Raw genomic sequence first — 18,529 nt, 5'->3', positions numbered from 1 at the left:
TCACTGGAGAAAGAGAACCGATAAATTAGGCTTTGATTTCTGTACAGTATGTGCCTAATTTTAGACATATTATATGCTCAGCTGCTCCCATTAACGTAACACTAAAGTTTTAAAGTACATTGATTGTGGAAATTAAAGGACACAACTTTATAGAACAATAACAGCTGCTATGTTACCTTCGAAAAACTCAAAAGGCAGATGCCATTCTTCTTATGAATGCAGTAATGGGCAATACATGCCCTGGAAGATTCTCCAACTGAGGAGTTCCATCACATTTTTCAAGGGTGGCGAGGATACAAAAGTTAACTGTTAGGGTCCTTTTACCCTTTATTTTTGTTTCTTATTCTTTAAATATAACATGCTTTGGAACAAGCTAGGGTACAAAGCCAATTTCAAGCCATGACTTAGTATCTTTGCTTGTTCTGAAGCTGCTAGCCATAGTTTCCTGGTTCAGACCAGAAAACAACCGTTATCTGGAGTCTTCCTCGTTTGTTTGCTCCTTCATGTCAAAGGAGGGACAAAGAGGTCTCATGAACAGCTGCAAGGCACATTCCTACCTTGCCTTATTAACCCAAGATATGATCATCTAATTGCAGCACTTGCTCCTGACCTAGAGAATTGTGGGAGCACAAGAGTCCTGCTACATACATATGTAAGGAGTCAACTGCATAAGCCTAATCATGGGTGTACAGTCATACCTCGGGTTACAGACTCTTCAGGTTGCGTTTTTTCGGTTTACGGACTGCCGAAACCTGGAAGTACCGGAAGGGGTTACTTCCAGGTTTCGGCGGTCACACATGTGCAGAAGCACTAAATTGCACTTTGCGCATCCGCAGAAGCGCCGAATTGCAACCCGTGCATGCGCAGACGTGACGCTGCGGGTTGCAAACGTGCATCCCACACGGATCACGTTCGCAACCCGAGTGTCCACTGTATATGGAACAGGTCATGGGTTTCTGTGTGCATGACTGGTGACAGTCTGTGGTCTGGCACATAGCTGGATTCTGTGCGTTCAAGAAACCAGATCCACGGGCAGAAAGCTTTCTGCAAGCTGATCACATCTGCTGAATCAAGACACTTAGGGGCCATACAATGATTATGGAGGATGGATATCTAAAAAGACATTAAAAAAAAAAGTGAGAGAAACATCAATGCTATGTGTGAAGATTTTTGGTATAAAGAACTGATGACTCACACAGAGGGAAAATCAAAGAACAAAATGACAGGGATATTCAACAAAAAAGAAAAAAAGGCGGGTGAGAGCCCTTAGTAGTGCTTCAAAGCAGGAGAATGGAAGAAGTCACAGGAGAACAAAAACTTGCATCGCAACCACTTTCATGAGGTTGAATGATCTGCCTCAAAAATGACTCATTTATCCACATTAGTCTCTTTTTATAATCTTATCTGCTGCTATGTCCCCCCCCCCCCCCCGTGGGTGGAGAGGTTGAAGGTATGCAATATTGCACACCATTCTTACAAATTAAGCAACTGAACACAATATAGCTTAACAAACTCATGAGATTAATATCTGCATCTATCTTTCCCACTTCTTAATTATTATTATTTTTTAAATCACCTTTATTGTCATTGTTGTAATCTTTGCAATTATGCCAATGTTAGCTTATCCAGAAACTACTGTGCATCTGGTTATTGAGATAATTAAGGGGAAAAGTTGCACCCATGGGATTTTGATGAAGGAAATGTCAAATGTTTTATACAGGCAAATGGTGACCTTCATTTTATGAAACACATAATGTGATTTACTCTGAAGAAAAGTAGTAATAAAAAAGAGGCACCTAGCTTAGAAAAGGGAGAAAAGCATAAAAGGAAAATATGACAGGAAGGCTAAGCCATCACATTCACATGCTAAAACATAATGCACAGACCCAGTGAAGATTCAAAAACAGCTAATTTGGACGAGGCATGCAACAACACTTAAACAATAAAGCACAGAAAGCAGGAATAACAACCTAAATTAAATCAAATTCGACTTACAGATTTCCCCATTCTCTACATGGAAGAGAAACAAATGTGCAAAAATATTACATAGCTATATGGCATATTTTTCTAATATAGCACCTTAAAATACAATATAACTTTATTCATTTCCTAAATATTTTAATCACTAAAAATTAGTATGTCTCGTGTGATTTTTAAAAACAAACCATGGCACACATTCCTAAAAGAATGGAAACGTTTAAATTGTCCCCTGTTCATATTGTACAACAGTTCTGCACTGCTCTTAAAGTTGCCCCTCTAATCTTTAAGTGATTTCCTGCATAGTTAATAGCTCAGACACAGAGATGAAACTATGCAAACAAGCAACTCCTGAGTTTGCACACTCCCTTTCCAAAATCTTCCTTCATCTGAAAAAAGAATAAATTCTGACCCAACATAATATTGTATTCATCTATACTTGCAGCATTTAAAATGCCTACTTTTAAATTTTCTGTTTCTTTAGTTTTTATTTTCAAAGCTTTTTATTATGGTGCTTTAGTTTTTAGCTTTTACTTTCTGGCTGTTTTTTTCCCCTCATGTTAGTTATGGTTTTCAACCCTCTTTTTGTAATTGTTTGATGTGGTCTGCAATTTTTTTTGTAGATGGCTTTTGTGTTAATGTATTTTTCTTCCCCACAAGTCCTTGATGGCAGGTGAACATTGTATTTGGAAGGGATTGGATATTTTTCACCTAGAGAGAGGAGAAGCAGGGCGACTGTAGTGTGGGCTAACAGCTTCCTACGTCTCAGAGAAACAGTATCTGACCACATCAGCTCTCTTCAAAAGGCAGCAAGCAGTAAAAGACAAAGCTGTATGATCGTAACTGCGCATTCAGGTATACAATAATTCTTGGCCAGATTAAAGCGAACCTATTCGGTTTTTGCCATTACCATGGCGTTCTTAAATTGGACAATCAAACGTAAATTAAAGTGGTGTAAATTTTCTTTCTGAGAGATAAGCAACCACAGCAGTAACCTTACCAAAGGCCAAAACAATAACTTCTGAAGCAGATAGGTCAGCATGGAAGGTTAACATGGAGACATAGGCACATATTGCAAGTACACACACATAGGTTGCAATGCTGTAAACCATAATGCACATGAGGCTTTCTAGATCAGTGTAGAAACTCACTTATGTCTTTTCTATCACACTATTATTAATCTTCCTAACGAATCACCTGTTCCGCTACCGTGTATGACAATTACAGATGTGAAGTCAGTTACTTTTATTAAAAAGCTCAACTCATTTTCACATTTCTTGCTACAGAAATCTAGCAAATGCTCCAACTGTCCTAGTTTATGACAGAAATAATATTTATTGTAGTGTAATTAAGGATGGACCTAAAATTATTTATTAAAATTACAGAAATAATCTATATCAATTCTGCTTTATTTTAAAGGAAATCAAAATCTAAATTGTACGGAAAACATATATCACATTTTTTTCAGATTTAGTGCTAACTTTGTAATGCTTTACAAATTAAACTTACTTATTTTTATGTTCTGAAATTAAGGTATAAATGAGGGTTTGGATAGCAAATTTCTAAAGAACGTAATGGGTAGTACTTCAAAACAACCCATGTACAATAGAGGATAAACATAATAAGCCATGTTGGGACACATAACCATGTCTTTTATTTCCATAAAAATAAAACACAACATTGTTGTTGTTTTTTCAATCTGTAGGTGCTGCCAAGTCCCGGCAAGGATTACTAGGATTACATCGCCATCTAGTGGTTGTGAAACAAAGTGGTTCACTTCCTTATAGTCCCACTTAAATAATGATGTTGCTATGATACCAGGCCACACAAAGCATAAAAGTTTAACAGAAGGAAACACCCCTGTTTCTAAAGATATTCTGTCTTCCTTTACATTTCACAAAGTTTTCTTCAGTTATGGCTCCTGCTTACTCATAAGCCTTCAAACTAAAACTCAGCTCCTGCTTCACTCAAGAGAGCAGTACTGAGTATAAGATACCCAGAGAATAATTAGAAGACAATTCTGTTCATGTAAGAGCAAAAGTAGTACTGGGAAGACAGCTAGTAGTGTGTGTATAAAGAAAAATAGAATTATTTATATCTTCAGCATGGGTTTTTATGATTTTAAGGCATTTACACCTCCAGAATCTAACTGGCCAATGTACGTATTTTTTGCTCTATAAGACGCTCCAGGCCATAAGACGCACCTAGTTTTTGGAGGAGGAAAACAAACCAAAAAAATTAATATTCTGAATCTCAGAAGCCAGAACAGCAAGAGGGATCACTGTGCAGCAAAAGCAGCTCTCTCTCTTCCTGTTCTGGCTTCTGGGATAGCTGCGCAGCCTGCATTCGCTCCATAAGACGCACACACATTTCCCCTTACTTTTCAGGAGGGAAAAAGGGAGTCTTATAGAGCAAAAAATATGGTATTCTTACTGCTTTCTTCTATGAGCTACCATTTCTAGAACGGTATAAACCCATTCTATTCAATACCATTAAATGTTAGTGTGGGTTTGATCAATGCTATCGGTATTTAATGCCTTAAGTATCTACTTACGGTTTCATACTGAAGATATCCTTGTAGCTTGACAGACAAGCTTCTTTATTTTTATGCTTCTCGGATATAAGCTTTTCTTTTGTCCAGGTCATTTGTATTTTGTCTGGTGTAGCAACAGCAGTGTGAGATTTGACCATTCCTGTTGAGCGGGATGCCGTGTTCCTATCATGGATTAATTGAGCCTGACCAAACACAAACAAGCAATGTAAAGATCAGCATTTTGGCAAGGCGGGGAACTCAAGGCTGGCAGAGGCCTGTAAATGCCATGTAAATACTTTGCTTGCTTGTACATAAAAGCAGTTCATGTTCAGCTTATGAGAGATGCAATGTATTCAAGATGTTTATTCACCAGTTTAATGACAATAATGGTTGATATTATTAGTTCTAAATGGGGATGGGGAATCATTCCATGGCCCATATAAGGGCAGAAATAATGTATTTGACCCTGCAGATACATTTGTCTGTGATAGGATGACTTACATGAAGGCAGCTGCTCATTTTGAAGAATAAAAATATATTTATACACACATATGGTACAGAACACACATTTTCCTGAGAGTTGCACTTCACAGATCGATTCTGTGGCGAAAGTGAACCCTGTAGAGGCATATTCCAATGTCTCTTGAGCCAAACGTATGCCAACAACCATGTTTTCAATTTCTTTCCTAATGACTTACAGGATGGAATTTGCCTTTTATTCCCATTCTTTGCTACCTCTTACGTAACCAGCTCCTGTTCCAGAAGAGGACCTCTCTACTTACCATACGACTGCGGAGTTTACTCAGGCTAGTGAAGTCCCTTGTCAAAAACTATGCCAACCAGATCACCTCTATTTGCTTGTTGGCGCTCTCAAAGAACTCTAATACGTTAGTAAGACAGGACTCAACCTTACAGAAGCCATGCTAGTTCTGCTTCAGCAAGTCTTGTTCTTCTGCATGCTTGGTTATTTTATCTTTAACAATACTTTCCACCTTATTAGACATACACATCCTTCTATTTTGCGAATTTTATAGTGAAGAACGAGTTCAACTTATTTTGTCGCTTTTATCAAAATTTATACCCCTACAACATTATTTGGAATCCTCCCCCGAAATTCTACGAAAATACCTTCTGGAAGATTCCTCAAGCTCAATATCATATGAGGTGGCCAAATTTTGCACTTTAGCAATCAGGAAGCGTAAATCTCTTCTGTTGAATGGCACACTGCAAAGTTCCCTTGTGTAATCTTTCCCCCCCCCCCCTTTCTGATGTTGTTGTTGATCTCTTTTTGTTTGATCTTGTGGTGTTTAGTGTTACTGGCTTTTGCCGCAATAAAACTTGAACTTGAATACTTTCCACCAGTTTTGCTGGGACAGGCAAGCTAACCTGCATATAATCTCTAAGATCCTCCCAGGATCCCTTTTCAAAAACTGGTGTTACATTGGCCATATTACAGTCCCTGGGTATGGGGACTGACCCGAGAGACAAATTACATATGTTTGTTGGGAGATTACATGATAATATAGCAAGCCACTTGCCATTCTATTTCCATAGATGGCGCTACTGTTCTTCAGACAGAGCAACATGACAGTAAAGTGTGAAAGAGTTTTGGCTCAAGGAACTTCTGAAACAAAATCTGGCATTTAGGATACTACAAAGCCAGGGCTTTTGATTGCTGAGAGTTACAGCTCTGGTGTAAAATCTATACCTTTCTAAGCTTAAGTGGTATAAACTTTAAAATTAAAAACTGTCACAAAATAGCATGCTCACTGGTTGTAGGAACTGCATCACTTGTCACCGGAAGTCACAGCCACCATCCAAATTGTACATTAATATCTCACCTCCATATTCATCATATTACCCGCTATCACAATAGATGAGGTGGGAAGACATTTTAACAGCATCAAATATTGATATTTGAGTACTATGAAATGTAGCAGCATAGAAGGAAACACTGCACAATAGAATTATTCTCTGGAAAGGCTCTGTATGTCACCTTAGTATCACAGTACCTGTGAATAAAAGTCTGCAACACCCTATATATCATATGTAACCAGTTCAACCAGAGAGCTTTTTCATTAACGTTTGCATCAATGCACAAAATGCTGAAATGCTATAATTCTGTCACAAAGTCTTAATTACATTACTGAACTATCCTAAAACTAGTTTGAGTTAGCATGTATGCATTTTCGCTTATACAGTACTGCTTATTATATTCCTTAATTTCATTAACCGAGAAACATTCTACTTTTATATTGACAAACTATTAATCAAAGAATGCAGAACAGTGCAATGAATAATGAAGTAATAAACACAACAATCTACCACACTAGTGTTAACAACAAACAATTCAGACTTATTCCAAAGAGGAGATACTATCAGAGGGATAAAGCCAAACAATATCCAATGAAGGTATTAACATTTAGGTTAATGTTTTTATTTTTTTAAAAAAATACCTCAGGCTTTAGGACACAAATGATAATTACTGACGTCAGTTACTGCTGGATTGAAAACATTAAAGATCTGATAAATCATGTGATTTAAATACAACATTTTAAAAGAACAGAAAGGGGTGACATTTACTAAATTCTAATTTTGGATTATTTTGTTATCACTTCAAACACACAACTACACTGAACCTACTAAAGGTGATCTACAAAAGGACATTCCACATTGCTAAGAACTAAAATTAGGACATCCGGGTTTGAACACAAGGAGCCACACTTGAAGTGCCATTTTTAAAATTATAACCGGGCTTAAAGTGTATTACATGTATCATGGCATTCTGTAGAACGTTAAAGGCAATCATTATTTCTATATGAACAATCAAGATTCAGAAACACAAAATTATTGCTGAAGTCTATTATTAAATCTAAGCAACTTAACAAAATGAGAGAAGGGCTACAATTTTGCACACAGCTGAGTGTGATAAAGCTTGAGATTTCTCATAAATATTGGAATTGTGGTAGATTGTGATCAGTGATTTGGCTTCTAATTTCAAAGATCATGTTTTTAAAAAAAATAAAGAACCTTATTGTTGTATGTTTCCTGAAGGGAGTGTCTTGAGTGCTAACCTGCATAGCCTTTAAATATTTCTGTTAAATATTGCCTAGACTTGTTTGATTGGTTCAGAGTGACAATTCTGGTGGTCCTATGATTTCTTCAAGGAAGAAATCACTGCAATAAATATAACTGCAGAATGCTTATGAACATTTATCTATTTATTTATTTATTTCCTGGATTTATTCCAGGAAAATTCTGAAAACAACTTTCCAAATTTCTGTCTTTCCTGGAAACTCAGAATTTTGAACACGTGTGTTCTTGTGTGGAGAGCAGTACCACAAGTCTTTCTTTAATGTACATAGTATTGATACCAGATTCAGGGGCCTTCCCCTATGAACATAAGACTTGAATACCATGTTGTTCAACCAAGTGTTTCAACTAAAGGGGGGGGAGATTCAGAATGGTCTATTCTGAAAAGCTGCACATTGAAATTTTTATTTTAAAAAACCCATCTGCTTTTATACCGTAGGAATGGTACTCCCTACATATAATAGTGTAATTAGTAAGAATTAGATCAGGTTAGTGGTAGTAATTAGTACAGCTATGGTTTACAATGGCACTGTAAGTGTTGTCATGGGAAGGGAACAGTCAGGTGGGTACAATTTCTACCTCTTCCTCCTGAATGTCATTAGGTAGCAGATTGTCTACATCTTGACCAATACATTGTGGGCTAGAGCGGCTCTTCTTTCTGATTGAGCCACGAGACTCGTCAGTGATGCTCTGAATCTGGGACAGGAAGGTCACCAGGCACAACCGGAAAAAGCATATCATTAGCTCATAAAATACAATGGCACTAGTTAAACAACAGAAGGAAGCATAGTACATCTAAACAATGGGTACTGCAGTAGGTAACTTATCATGGATTGCAGTGGCAGGGTCCTTACTGCCTCCACCTCCCGTTAAGGGACAGCAAGGATGCTGACCTGAGGCAAGGAGAGCAGCGGTGCTTCTCCCCACCATATGATGCTTTCTGTGCTTAAGTTAGTTTTCCAAAACGAGAGTAAATCTGAAAATCCGAAGACTCTACGGAAATAGTGAAAGAGCCAAGGATTTCTTTAAAAAGAAAATTTGTCTGCTAATCAATTGTTAAAAAGTTGAAGAAGCCCGCTAATTAAAATGTTGATATAAGGGATTTGGAAGTCATAGGTTGGGCCTCCACTCTAGATAGGGTAATTCTTGTTTCAAATTGGCGCTGTCCTTTAATGTTTTCAGTGAAAAAAAATATTCTAAAGGGAAGTCTTTTATTAGAACAAAAACTGTATTTTTTATATTTTTTAAGTATTTCTGATGTTCACCTTCGTAAGCATGTACTTGTGGACTGAATCCTCTTTGATATAAATGGCACTGCTCTTGTAGGTAATAATAATAATAATAATAATAATAATAATAATAATAATAATAATTATTATTATTATTATTATTTTATGATTTATAGCCCACCCCTCTGGCTGGGTTTCTCCAGGCACTCTGGGTATCTTTTAGCATATATAAAACATAGTGAAATATCAAACATAAAAAACTTCCCAATACAGGGCCGCCTTCAGCTGTCTCCTAAAAGTTATGTAGTTCTTTATCTCTTTGACATCTGAAGGGAGGGTGTTCCACGAGGGTGCTGCTACCAAGAAGGCTTTCTGCCTGGTTCCCTGTAACTTTGCTTTTCGCAATAAGGGAACCACCAAAAGACCCTTGAAGGATGACCTCAGTGTCCAGGACTGAATGATGGGGGTGGAGATGCTCCTTCAGGTATACTGGACCGAGGCCGTTTAGGACTTTAAACGTCAGCACCAACACTTTGAATTACGCTCGGAAACATACTGGGAGCCAGTGAAGATCCTTTAGGATCGGTGTTATATGGTCCTGGCAGCCACTCCCAGTCTAGCTGCCGCATTCTGGATTAATTGTAGTTTCCGAGTCACCTTCAAAGGTAGCCCCATGTAGAGCACATTGCAGTAGTCCAAGTGGGAGATAACCAGAGCATGCAACACTTTGGTGACACAGTCCATGGGAAGGTAGGGTCTCAGCCTGCGTACCAGATGGAGCTGGTAGACAGCTGCCCTGGACACAGAATTGACCTGCGCCTCCATGGACAGCTGTGAGTCAGGGAGAACAATGTAAATCCAAGTGACACCTTTCACCAATTAATAAATATAGGATTGAATCTACTAGAAAGCACTCATTTGGGAAACCTAACTAACATGAATGCTCCTGCTCATTTCATAGTTGGGCTCATCCTGGTGGATGATGCTTCATAAATTAAAACCGCTGCCCCAAATAATTTGATGCCTTGGATAGCTGTTACACCTTGATTACATTTCTGATACCTTGGGCAAGGCCAGTAATGACCTCATTAATTAGCACCAGAGTTTGGGTTTGCTCATACATTATTTTCGTTGTTTTTAAAAATAAGAAAATAAAATGGATTACCTCCCTTTCCCTTTCATTTTTAGAAAGCTGCATTTGCTTTAGCATCTGAGATCTCTGTTCCATCACAAGGGTCTTCTCATATGTAAATGCTGAAATATCATTTTCAAACTGCAAAAATAAATAAATGTTATTTGCAATATAAAGAAACCATATGCTAGTAACCCTGATGTTTGGGTCAATCCCCTGAGACTACCCCAAAAGCAAAGAAAGAAAGAAAGAAAGAAAGAAAGAAAGGAAAGAAAAGAAAGAAGAAAAAAAATATAAAAAATGAAAAAGAAGCAGTAAGTTAAAATTGCAATGAGAAATCATGCTAATTTTTATTTAGAATAGATGCAAACTGTCTATGCAGACCCTGATGATTTAACTGCCCCTCAAAATGGAGGAAGGGGGGCAACACATTCTTCCACTGTTCTGCTGCAACTTATGCTGCTGAAACATAAAGTTGCACATTTCCTCATTAAAAATATAGAGCTAATATACACTATGAAGATAATGGATTCTTGGACAAATATTAATTGGTTTACATATGCAGTTAAGCCTGCAATTTACGTGCATTTAACTCATACACATTCAGCTTTATACACCTGGCAATTTTTTTAAAAAAAAGAAGGAAAAGGGAAGAAAGGGGGTGCGGTTCTGGGGAAATGACTTTGGCAAACCCATCTGCCATTGAACCCATTGTGTTTTGTCTAAACATGATTTTGGCTTCACAAGCGTTCCCCGGAATGTAACTCCCAAGTAAGTTGCAGGCTTACTGTAGTCATACTCTCATCCTTTGTCCCCTTTTCGGATGGATATAAACACACATACTCCAACCTTATTCAACTAAATCCTCCAGTAGAGGGAGCTAAAATAGAGGCCAGTTTCCTCTCTGTTGGGACTACAGCCAGAAATGATGAAAGTATTAGAGAAGAAAGGGTCCCTCAAGTCTAACTTGCACTGGTTGAAAAGACTGCCCACTCAGCCACAAGTTGGCGACCCATTTGTGCAGCCAGATGTAAACTTAAAGGAGCATTCAGATTTCTACCAGGGTGGAAGAAAAAATAAATGGACATGATCAAGTCAGTTTAACTTCAGTGAGACACCTGTTTTAAATTTCCCACTGAAATCACTAGGATGTGAATATGCTTAGCCCTGACTGGATCATAACCTAATCTGGATTGGGAGTGTTTCAAAATTATATTAAGTGTCTTTTTTTTTTAAGACACTGATTTAAAACGAAATATGTGCCATGGACAAAACAAAACAGAGTTTGGCTTTTCGTGCTGTCTGAACCCAGGCTCAAGATTTGTCTCCACAAACAAGCTTGATTGGTGAGAGAAGAACAAATCTTGGTTATAGCTCAGGGTTTGTTTGCATGAAACAAACCACAAGCCCGAGGCACACACACACACACACACACACACACACACACACACAATGATGTGAGTTGCTTTGGGGCTCACTAAAAGCAGGGTGTTTTTGTTGTTGTTTTTTAAATTACACATAGGTATCTTTTCCCACAATGGACATCTTAAATAACATTCCTCAGCTAAGGATAAACATAAACATTTAATGAAAGCTTAACTGGGTGCATCAAAAACCTTACCATTTCAACAACCTCGACCTCAGCATTAATTCGAAGATGGTACAAAAACATCTGGAGATCCTTTTTCATTTGAATACTATTGTCATCCATTTGAGCTACAGTAAAGATGCGCATTTTACATTTTCTCCAAACCTGTCAGTAGGAGAGAACATTTTTTTTTTTTTTTACAAATGTGGAAGTGATTTCTCATAACTTTATAGCTGGCAATGTACTGCTGCTGGTTCTTTACTGTGGTTTTCTGCTGTTAGCACTGCTAACAGTGTAGAACTGCATTTCTGCCTAATGCCCATCTCTCATAAGCTTTCCACTACCAGAAGAAGTCCAATGTAGCTGGACAAGAGGAAAGTGAGGAAGAACACAGTGACTTCATGCACATAATCTCCAGCCTTTAGAACTTCTCTGTATGCAGATGACTTTGGATGTTGCATCATTCATGGCCTTATGCTTACAGAAACACTTCTCAGTGAGAGAAAATCAGGCCTTCTGTTATACTCCAAAGGTTTATGGCACAAAGAGATCCTGCACTGATTATATCTCAAGTCCGGGATATTTGTTGTTTTGTTTATGCAGAACTATCTGGATCCTTTATAGGATTTCACATGCAAAAGTTTCTAGCCTCAAAGAGCTTAACACTTGTTCATTTAAAAGCAAAGTTTCCCAGTGGAAAGAAAGGCTAGTACCTTGTGCTGTCGCAGCAGGAAAGGAAGCAACATCAACATGCCTCCGTCATGAACAATCCACCAAACATCTATGTTGCCCTCACTAAAACGCTCTTGATTCGTAGGGAACGAGTCTATATTTTTGGCAACTAGAAGGGCTTGCTGTGCAGCCGTTGTTTCTCGAACAGTGTCTGAAAAAAGAAACAGGACTGCTGAAAAACACTATTGGTATTTCTAAAAACTTTTATCCTTGTTAGGAACCTAAGAAGCTGCCTTATACCAAGTTTGAACACTGGTCTATTTAGCTCAGTAAGTATTGTCTACAATGACTGGAAGTAGCTTTCCAGTATTTGAAGCATGAAGATCTCCTAACTCTACCTGGTATTGAGCCTGGAATAGTCTGCAAGCAAAGCAGAATCTGTACCACTGAAGTTTGGTTCTTGTCGTGTTGGACATATTTAAGGTTTAATAAAAGTTTGAGCTGTATCTGTGCCACAGTGATGCACAAAATAATTAAATGTAGATAACCTGTACACTTTCACAGGGACGTCCAACTCCTAAGAGACTGCGATCTACTCACAGAATAGGGATGAAAGGGAGGAAAGTACCCTTTTAAGGGGTTCAGGGCAAAGTTTATGAGCTCTTTTTTTTTTGGTATAAAGGGGAAAACCAAAAGATCGCTAAGAAGACAGTCAGCCTCACAGCGAAAAAATTCATCTTCTGTTCTAGAGATCATGCAAGAATGGAGGGGGGGGCGGATGCTCTTTTGTCGCCGCTAAGGGAGCCAGCGATCGACCGCGATCTACTAAAACCTCCCAGGGATCTACCAATAGATTGTGATCGACCTGTTGGACATCCCTGGCATAGTACTTTTTAAATAATTACTTGAGCCAGGGTTGACTGGCTTTTGTATTTTCAGAGGCCCATCCTTCACCCAAGGCACAAGATCATACAGGCGTTAAATAGCACGAGGCACAAGAAGAAAACCCTGCAAGACTCCACAGCATAATGGCCATGGAGTCAAACAGAAATCATCCAATGCTATTCTCTGGAAGTGACCCCACAGTTAGGAATGGAACACCATAAAACAGTGTGACAGCGCCACTCCAGGAGGACACTAAGGTCAATCTGTGAAATGCTCTTTTCAAAACCTCTACTTCAGGGCACTGTTTCATACTGGAAATTTTGAACATTCAGATGAATGTTTAGATGAAGTGTTACTATATTGCATGTTGCGAATATGATTTCTATAACTTGTACAGCCACACATACCAACAAAGTTTTTCCAAGAGAAAGGATTATCAGTATGTTTCCAGGACTGAGGCCATGCCATCAAGACAGTGTTATGCTTCATCCCTCCAAGGCCAGCAGATTGAATCAAATGGGAAATTCCATCTCTAACAGTGGATGATACCACAATCTGGCAAAATCCTTTGGTCCTCTCTGCTCCCATTAATGATCGAATATTCTGTAGGGATAAAAGATACATAAATACTTATAAACACTCATAACAGAGTATTAAAGCATGAAGCATTTCCTAAAATACTGTGGACAGTTCTATTAGGGTTTTTGCATTGTTCAGCTGTAAACATACAGGAAGGAAACTTAAGCAAGCAGGATTTCCAGCAATAAAATCAGGCTTCTCTTTTGAAATAAGGATTTCCTATTAAGTTATATTTCAGATATTCAAAACGTTATCCACCAAGAAAAGTCACACAATTCTAACCAATTACAATGACTATTAAACTACTCCCAGAAATACCAGTTTGATACTTAACATTATTAAATAACAAGGTTGAATCAGAGGGTAAGTGTTAAATGAAAACACTTAAAGGCCTAAAGTGAGAAAATGAATTACTGAACTAATTATCACCTTTGTTATCTGGAAATTAGATTTACTACTTAAAAATAAGGTGCAAATCTATCCATTTTCATAAATAAGAGAAGATTGGGAATAATTAGATATGCAATCTTGTTCTGTGATATGGACTACTAATTACATATGACACTGTATTCAACTAACTCATTTGCCCTAATAAAAACTAGTGCAAGGATTCCAGAGAATACAACAGGAATATTCCCCTTTCCCCCCCCAGTGATCCCCAAATCTGCTTTAGAGGATTGGAGGAACCCCAAAACATATTTAGGGGGAGCATGGGGGGAGTGCGGGAGAAGATTTCATTGCACAAGGAAAATCTGTGCTGATTTGGAACCTTAATAAGCCTTTGCTTCTAAAGCTAGAAAGCTCTGTAGAGGCCAGAGCTATTCCTGGTTTTAAAGCTATCGTTGGCATGATTTGCATTTATTCTTGAATAATTTTAGCAATATATGTTGTATAGATAGGAACCCTGATGCTTCCCAGACAGACTCCCAAGAGAGGCTCAGCTGGTGCCTTCTTCATGGCTTTTTGGTTATGTTTTTGTTATCTTAAGACACTGGGCTTCTAAGGTGTGGCTGGCCTTACCTCCTCTGTGAGCTAAAAAGCTTTTATATTATGCTGTCTTTTCTTTTGTTCTTTTCATTTTACTTTTTTTTGGCGTTGCTCAGAGAACGCGTTGTTGCACAACCTGTATGTATACAGTGTTTATTCAAAGTAAATAAAACTTTATCTTTCCAGTAGCAAGGGACAATGGTAAAACTGTGTTCAGAATACAACAGAGTAACTGGTTTTTAAATAATCAAACTATTGTGATTAAAAATTCATCTCGGCAACCATTTACAAACCGCTGAGCCATCTCCTTTCGTTTCTGGGAATTACTCCAGGCAGACCTCTGAGCTTCAATACCTTGTTAAATATTAAGAGGGTGCTACATTTAAGTAAATGCTGACTTGCACAGGCCAAGAATAAAGTGTTCTGCTTTAAGCACTAAGCCACAAATGATCTTATGTTCATTCTAATTGCACATTGCAGTGCGAAGTCCGATTTCAAGCTCTGTCACTGCACGGAAGGAACTATTTTGAGTCTTCCTGGATACAGTTTTGTTCAAAAACATAATGTTGACTTTTGGTGCTTAATACAAAAAAAAAAGTCAGTCTGCAATCACATAGGAGGTGCATTACAGTAGATGTAAAATAAAGCAAACCTTTAATTTACACCGCACTTTGAATGAGAAAGCATGGGATACCCACACAAAAATTCTGCTTAAAGGTATTCTTGAAATAATTGGTAAACACAAAATTATATAAAATTATATAAGATCTGAGTCTTCTTCATCCAGTTCTTTATGCAGTTCCTCTTGTCACACCGAATACCCAGTGGCACAAGGGCTGGAGGTGGGGCAAGAAGTAATGGAGTTACTTAGACCCAAACTATGCCTAGGGTACCCAAAGGAGGAATGTCAGGGAAGGAAAGCTGTCATAAAATCGTACATTCAAGAGCAACGAACCAATCAATATGAGAGGTGGGTCACTGAGTCACAGCATTCCTCTGCATTGTACTATCCAACTTCAAAGCTGGCCTGCTTAAATGTCACAGTGCACCCCCAGCATGCAGAAGTGTTAAGGATACAGTTGTTCCCACTGGCTTACTGCTCTAGTTTCACAGGGAGCCTGCACAGCCTCAAACCAGGCAAAAGGAGAATACTTCTAAGTGTAGTGGGGAACCCCACAGCCAATTGTGTCAGATGTCAGAAGGGCTGAACAAGTGACGGTTGGAAGGTGGAGGTTGTGCTTGCAAGAGAACCACAAGAGAGTGACGTAACAACACATACGCAGGAGCTAATGCTGTAAACTGTTGAGGAATCAGGAAGGACGGAAAGATAATGAAGTTGTTAGGCCTCGTGATTAAACCAGTGTAAGCTAGTAGAAGTATTGCCATATAGGGACATAACTACCCATTTGCTTCCTCTTTGCTTGAAAAGTGTATAAATACTGCTGTTTGAAATACTTGGTGTGTGTCACTCCCTCATTTGGGGCAGGGACACAACGTATTACAATGCTTTTAATAAAAACATCCTGCTTGACTGACAACTGGTGCCCAGATTCTGTTGGCCGTTCCAGCCAGCCCAGGGTATCAGGCTTGAACCCTGATGTTTCCCAGACAGCATCTGCTCTTAAAGCTACTAATTAATAAGCAAATGTCTTTCCTGAACCCTACATCCCTATCCTAACCCAAGGAATTATGGGAAGGCATCAGAACTCCAGAGAACGACAAAATGTGCTCAAAGTTCCTGTTGTAAGGATGTAAGGTTCTCAAAATTCCGGGCTGGAATTCCTCATGCAGATGGGGAGAATTAATGGAACTACTGATTTTGCTTGTGGAGTGGCACAAATGTGTTGCAATCTCTCCCCCCCGCCCAGGCATTGTACAGACTACAGATCATACACAGTTTGCTTAAGTTCTCAGTTTACATCTTCTTTTTCTTGCAGGCTTAGGGGTGTGCAGCAGTACAAGGTTATAGACTGAAACTACAGTGTAAAAAAGGATCTTGACGCAATTGCATCAGGATTCATTTTTATGCTACCGTTTAATCAATGAACATATATGCCAGTGCATATTGGTAACCTGCAAAAAACAAAGATTAAAAACTGTAAATGGTACCAAAAGGCAATGTTACCAATTTTAATATTAATTTTAGAATTTCTCCAAGTTAAACCAGAAGCCAGCAGAACAGTACATTTGGCAGAGCAAACCTGCTCTTCCCTAATTTTCTCTTTTACTTATTAAAGAAAGTCTGTCTTAGATTTACCCTCAAATATTCTATTAAAAAATAGATGGAACTGACAGCAATACAAAAGTCTGGCTACTCAATGCTTGTGTTAACATTAGATTCCCCATTAGTGTACAGCTCTTCCAAAGATAATCTTAGTTCAGGCTGAAGATCTCTATGTGAGCTTTTTAGAGCCAAGCTTACTTTTTGGAAGGACTTAACATTTCAAAAAATGAAACTAATGAAGAAAGAATTAGGACTGCCAAGCCATGTACTAATTAACCATTTCCTAGCATCTTCATAAAATGAAGTGTAAAGCTCATTACAAACCTTTGACTTCATGAATTGCTTTTCTTATTATTCTGTTAATTTTACAGTTGAAATCTGCAGGATTTCTGACACTTTGGGACTATATTTTGTAGCTATCTATCTCAACAAATACATTTGATGGAACTTTGACCTCAAATCTGATTGCAATCCCACCTTTCCAAATAGCAAGGCGTTAATGACCTCAGTAATGTGGGGCTCTTGATTATCCAACACTAATCCAGGTTAACTGTACTGTGTTTCTCCAACTCTGTAAGTCTTTTCATATTCAACAAAGGAAATAGAAGACCAGTGCTGCTGATGTGAAGGTGCTGGTTTTATTAACTACCTTGTCTCCCCGTCAAAAAAAAAAAATCAGTTATAATAAGCGGCATTTACATGATTCTCTCACACAGCATGCCAACCAATGTAAGGTCATGGTCTTGCATGAACATTATATACAAATATTTACATAAATCATAGAGAATATAATTCCAATCTATAGTAAATATCAAGTTGTCACTGATATCATCTTTGTAAAAATCCTTTTGAAACATCATTGATTACTATGGATGCCAAGGCCAGAACATTTTAAAATCCCTTGGCTTTGGTTAATAGTTTGAGTCCACATGTTCTTCCTCCCTCGTACTCTCCTCCATTCATTCAGCACTATCTCTGACTGAGTATTGCACCTTAGTCTGTATTAACTAACTAGCTTCAATCTCTAGCCCATGGTTTTTAAAAAAGTTAAATCATTTTCACTGCAGCGTTTTCTAGATATATATCACTAATGCAATGACATAATATGATCATAAGTAATCACATTTGTAGTAATTAGATCCAGCAAATGTATAATTATCTGCTATCATTTAAGTGCACCTAAAGATCCAAAATATTTTGACTACCTTTTCCAACATGCTTAAATATAGTCAAATTACAGAATACATTATAGCAGGAAAAATCAGTGCTTTCTAAAACGATTAAACCCAAGCTATTCATATTTGCAAATTTTATTACTGTGGCTGTGTTTTTAATACATACCTCCTCAGCCCTTTGAGCTTCTGTGAATTTATCCAAGTATATTCCTGGAAGGACAGATCCCACAATGGTCAGTCCCTTCCCAGCTTTCAATTGAGAGGTGAAGGAAAGGAGCCGTGGGTGTTTTACCACCTGCTCTGAATCCAAGTTCAGCAGAACCAAGACTTGTGGCCTAAAGTAATACAATAAGTAAGTAAGTAAAATAGCTGATTAAAAAAAAAGGTAAAGCACCCCTGACAGTTAAGTCCAGTCGCAGACGACTCTGGGGTTAGTGAAATATATAATGCAGGAT

The 18,529-nt window shown here is 38.1% G+C and overlaps 2 protein-coding genes across 9 annotated transcripts in view; one reads left to right on the top strand and one right to left on the bottom strand.

Moving 5' to 3' along the window:
* MAJIN (membrane anchored junction protein) overlaps window positions 1–18,529 on the top strand; it is a 180,150-nt gene that overhangs the window by 35,234 nt on the left and 126,387 nt on the right. The gene's annotated exons all lie outside the window — the stretch shown is intronic.
* Window positions 1–18,529, bottom strand: part of SLC12A7 (solute carrier family 12 member 7) — a 96,638-nt gene that overhangs the window by 3,106 nt on the left and 75,003 nt on the right. For 4 of the 7 annotated variants that reach the window (XM_083624611.1, XM_083624610.1, XM_083624615.1 and 1 more), the window contains exons 17-23: window positions 18,241–18,409; window positions 13,517–13,712; window positions 12,266–12,435; window positions 11,586–11,717; window positions 9,998–10,105; window positions 8,183–8,299; window positions 4,532–4,713 (exon numbers count right to left, since the gene is read on the bottom strand). In XM_083624611.1, the coding sequence (XP_083480737.1) occupies window positions 4,532–4,713; window positions 8,183–8,299; window positions 9,998–10,105; window positions 11,586–11,717; window positions 12,266–12,435; window positions 13,517–13,712; window positions 18,241–18,409 (1,074 nt within the window). Of the gene's footprint in view, window positions 1–4,531; window positions 5,503–5,869; window positions 8,300–9,997; window positions 10,106–11,585; window positions 11,718–12,265; window positions 12,436–13,516; window positions 13,713–18,240; window positions 18,410–18,529 lie in introns of all 7 variants that reach the window. The other 3 variants (XM_083624614.1, XM_083624612.1, XR_014550945.1) reach the window with 2 other exon arrangements.

This window comes from Podarcis filfolensis (genome assembly GCF_964270895.1).
Source record: "Podarcis filfolensis genome assembly, chromosome: 7".
In the NCBI taxonomy this organism is placed as follows: domain Eukaryota; kingdom Metazoa; phylum Chordata; class Lepidosauria; order Squamata; family Lacertidae; genus Podarcis; species Podarcis filfolensis.
This window is presented reverse-complemented; position numbering and strand designations above follow the sequence as displayed.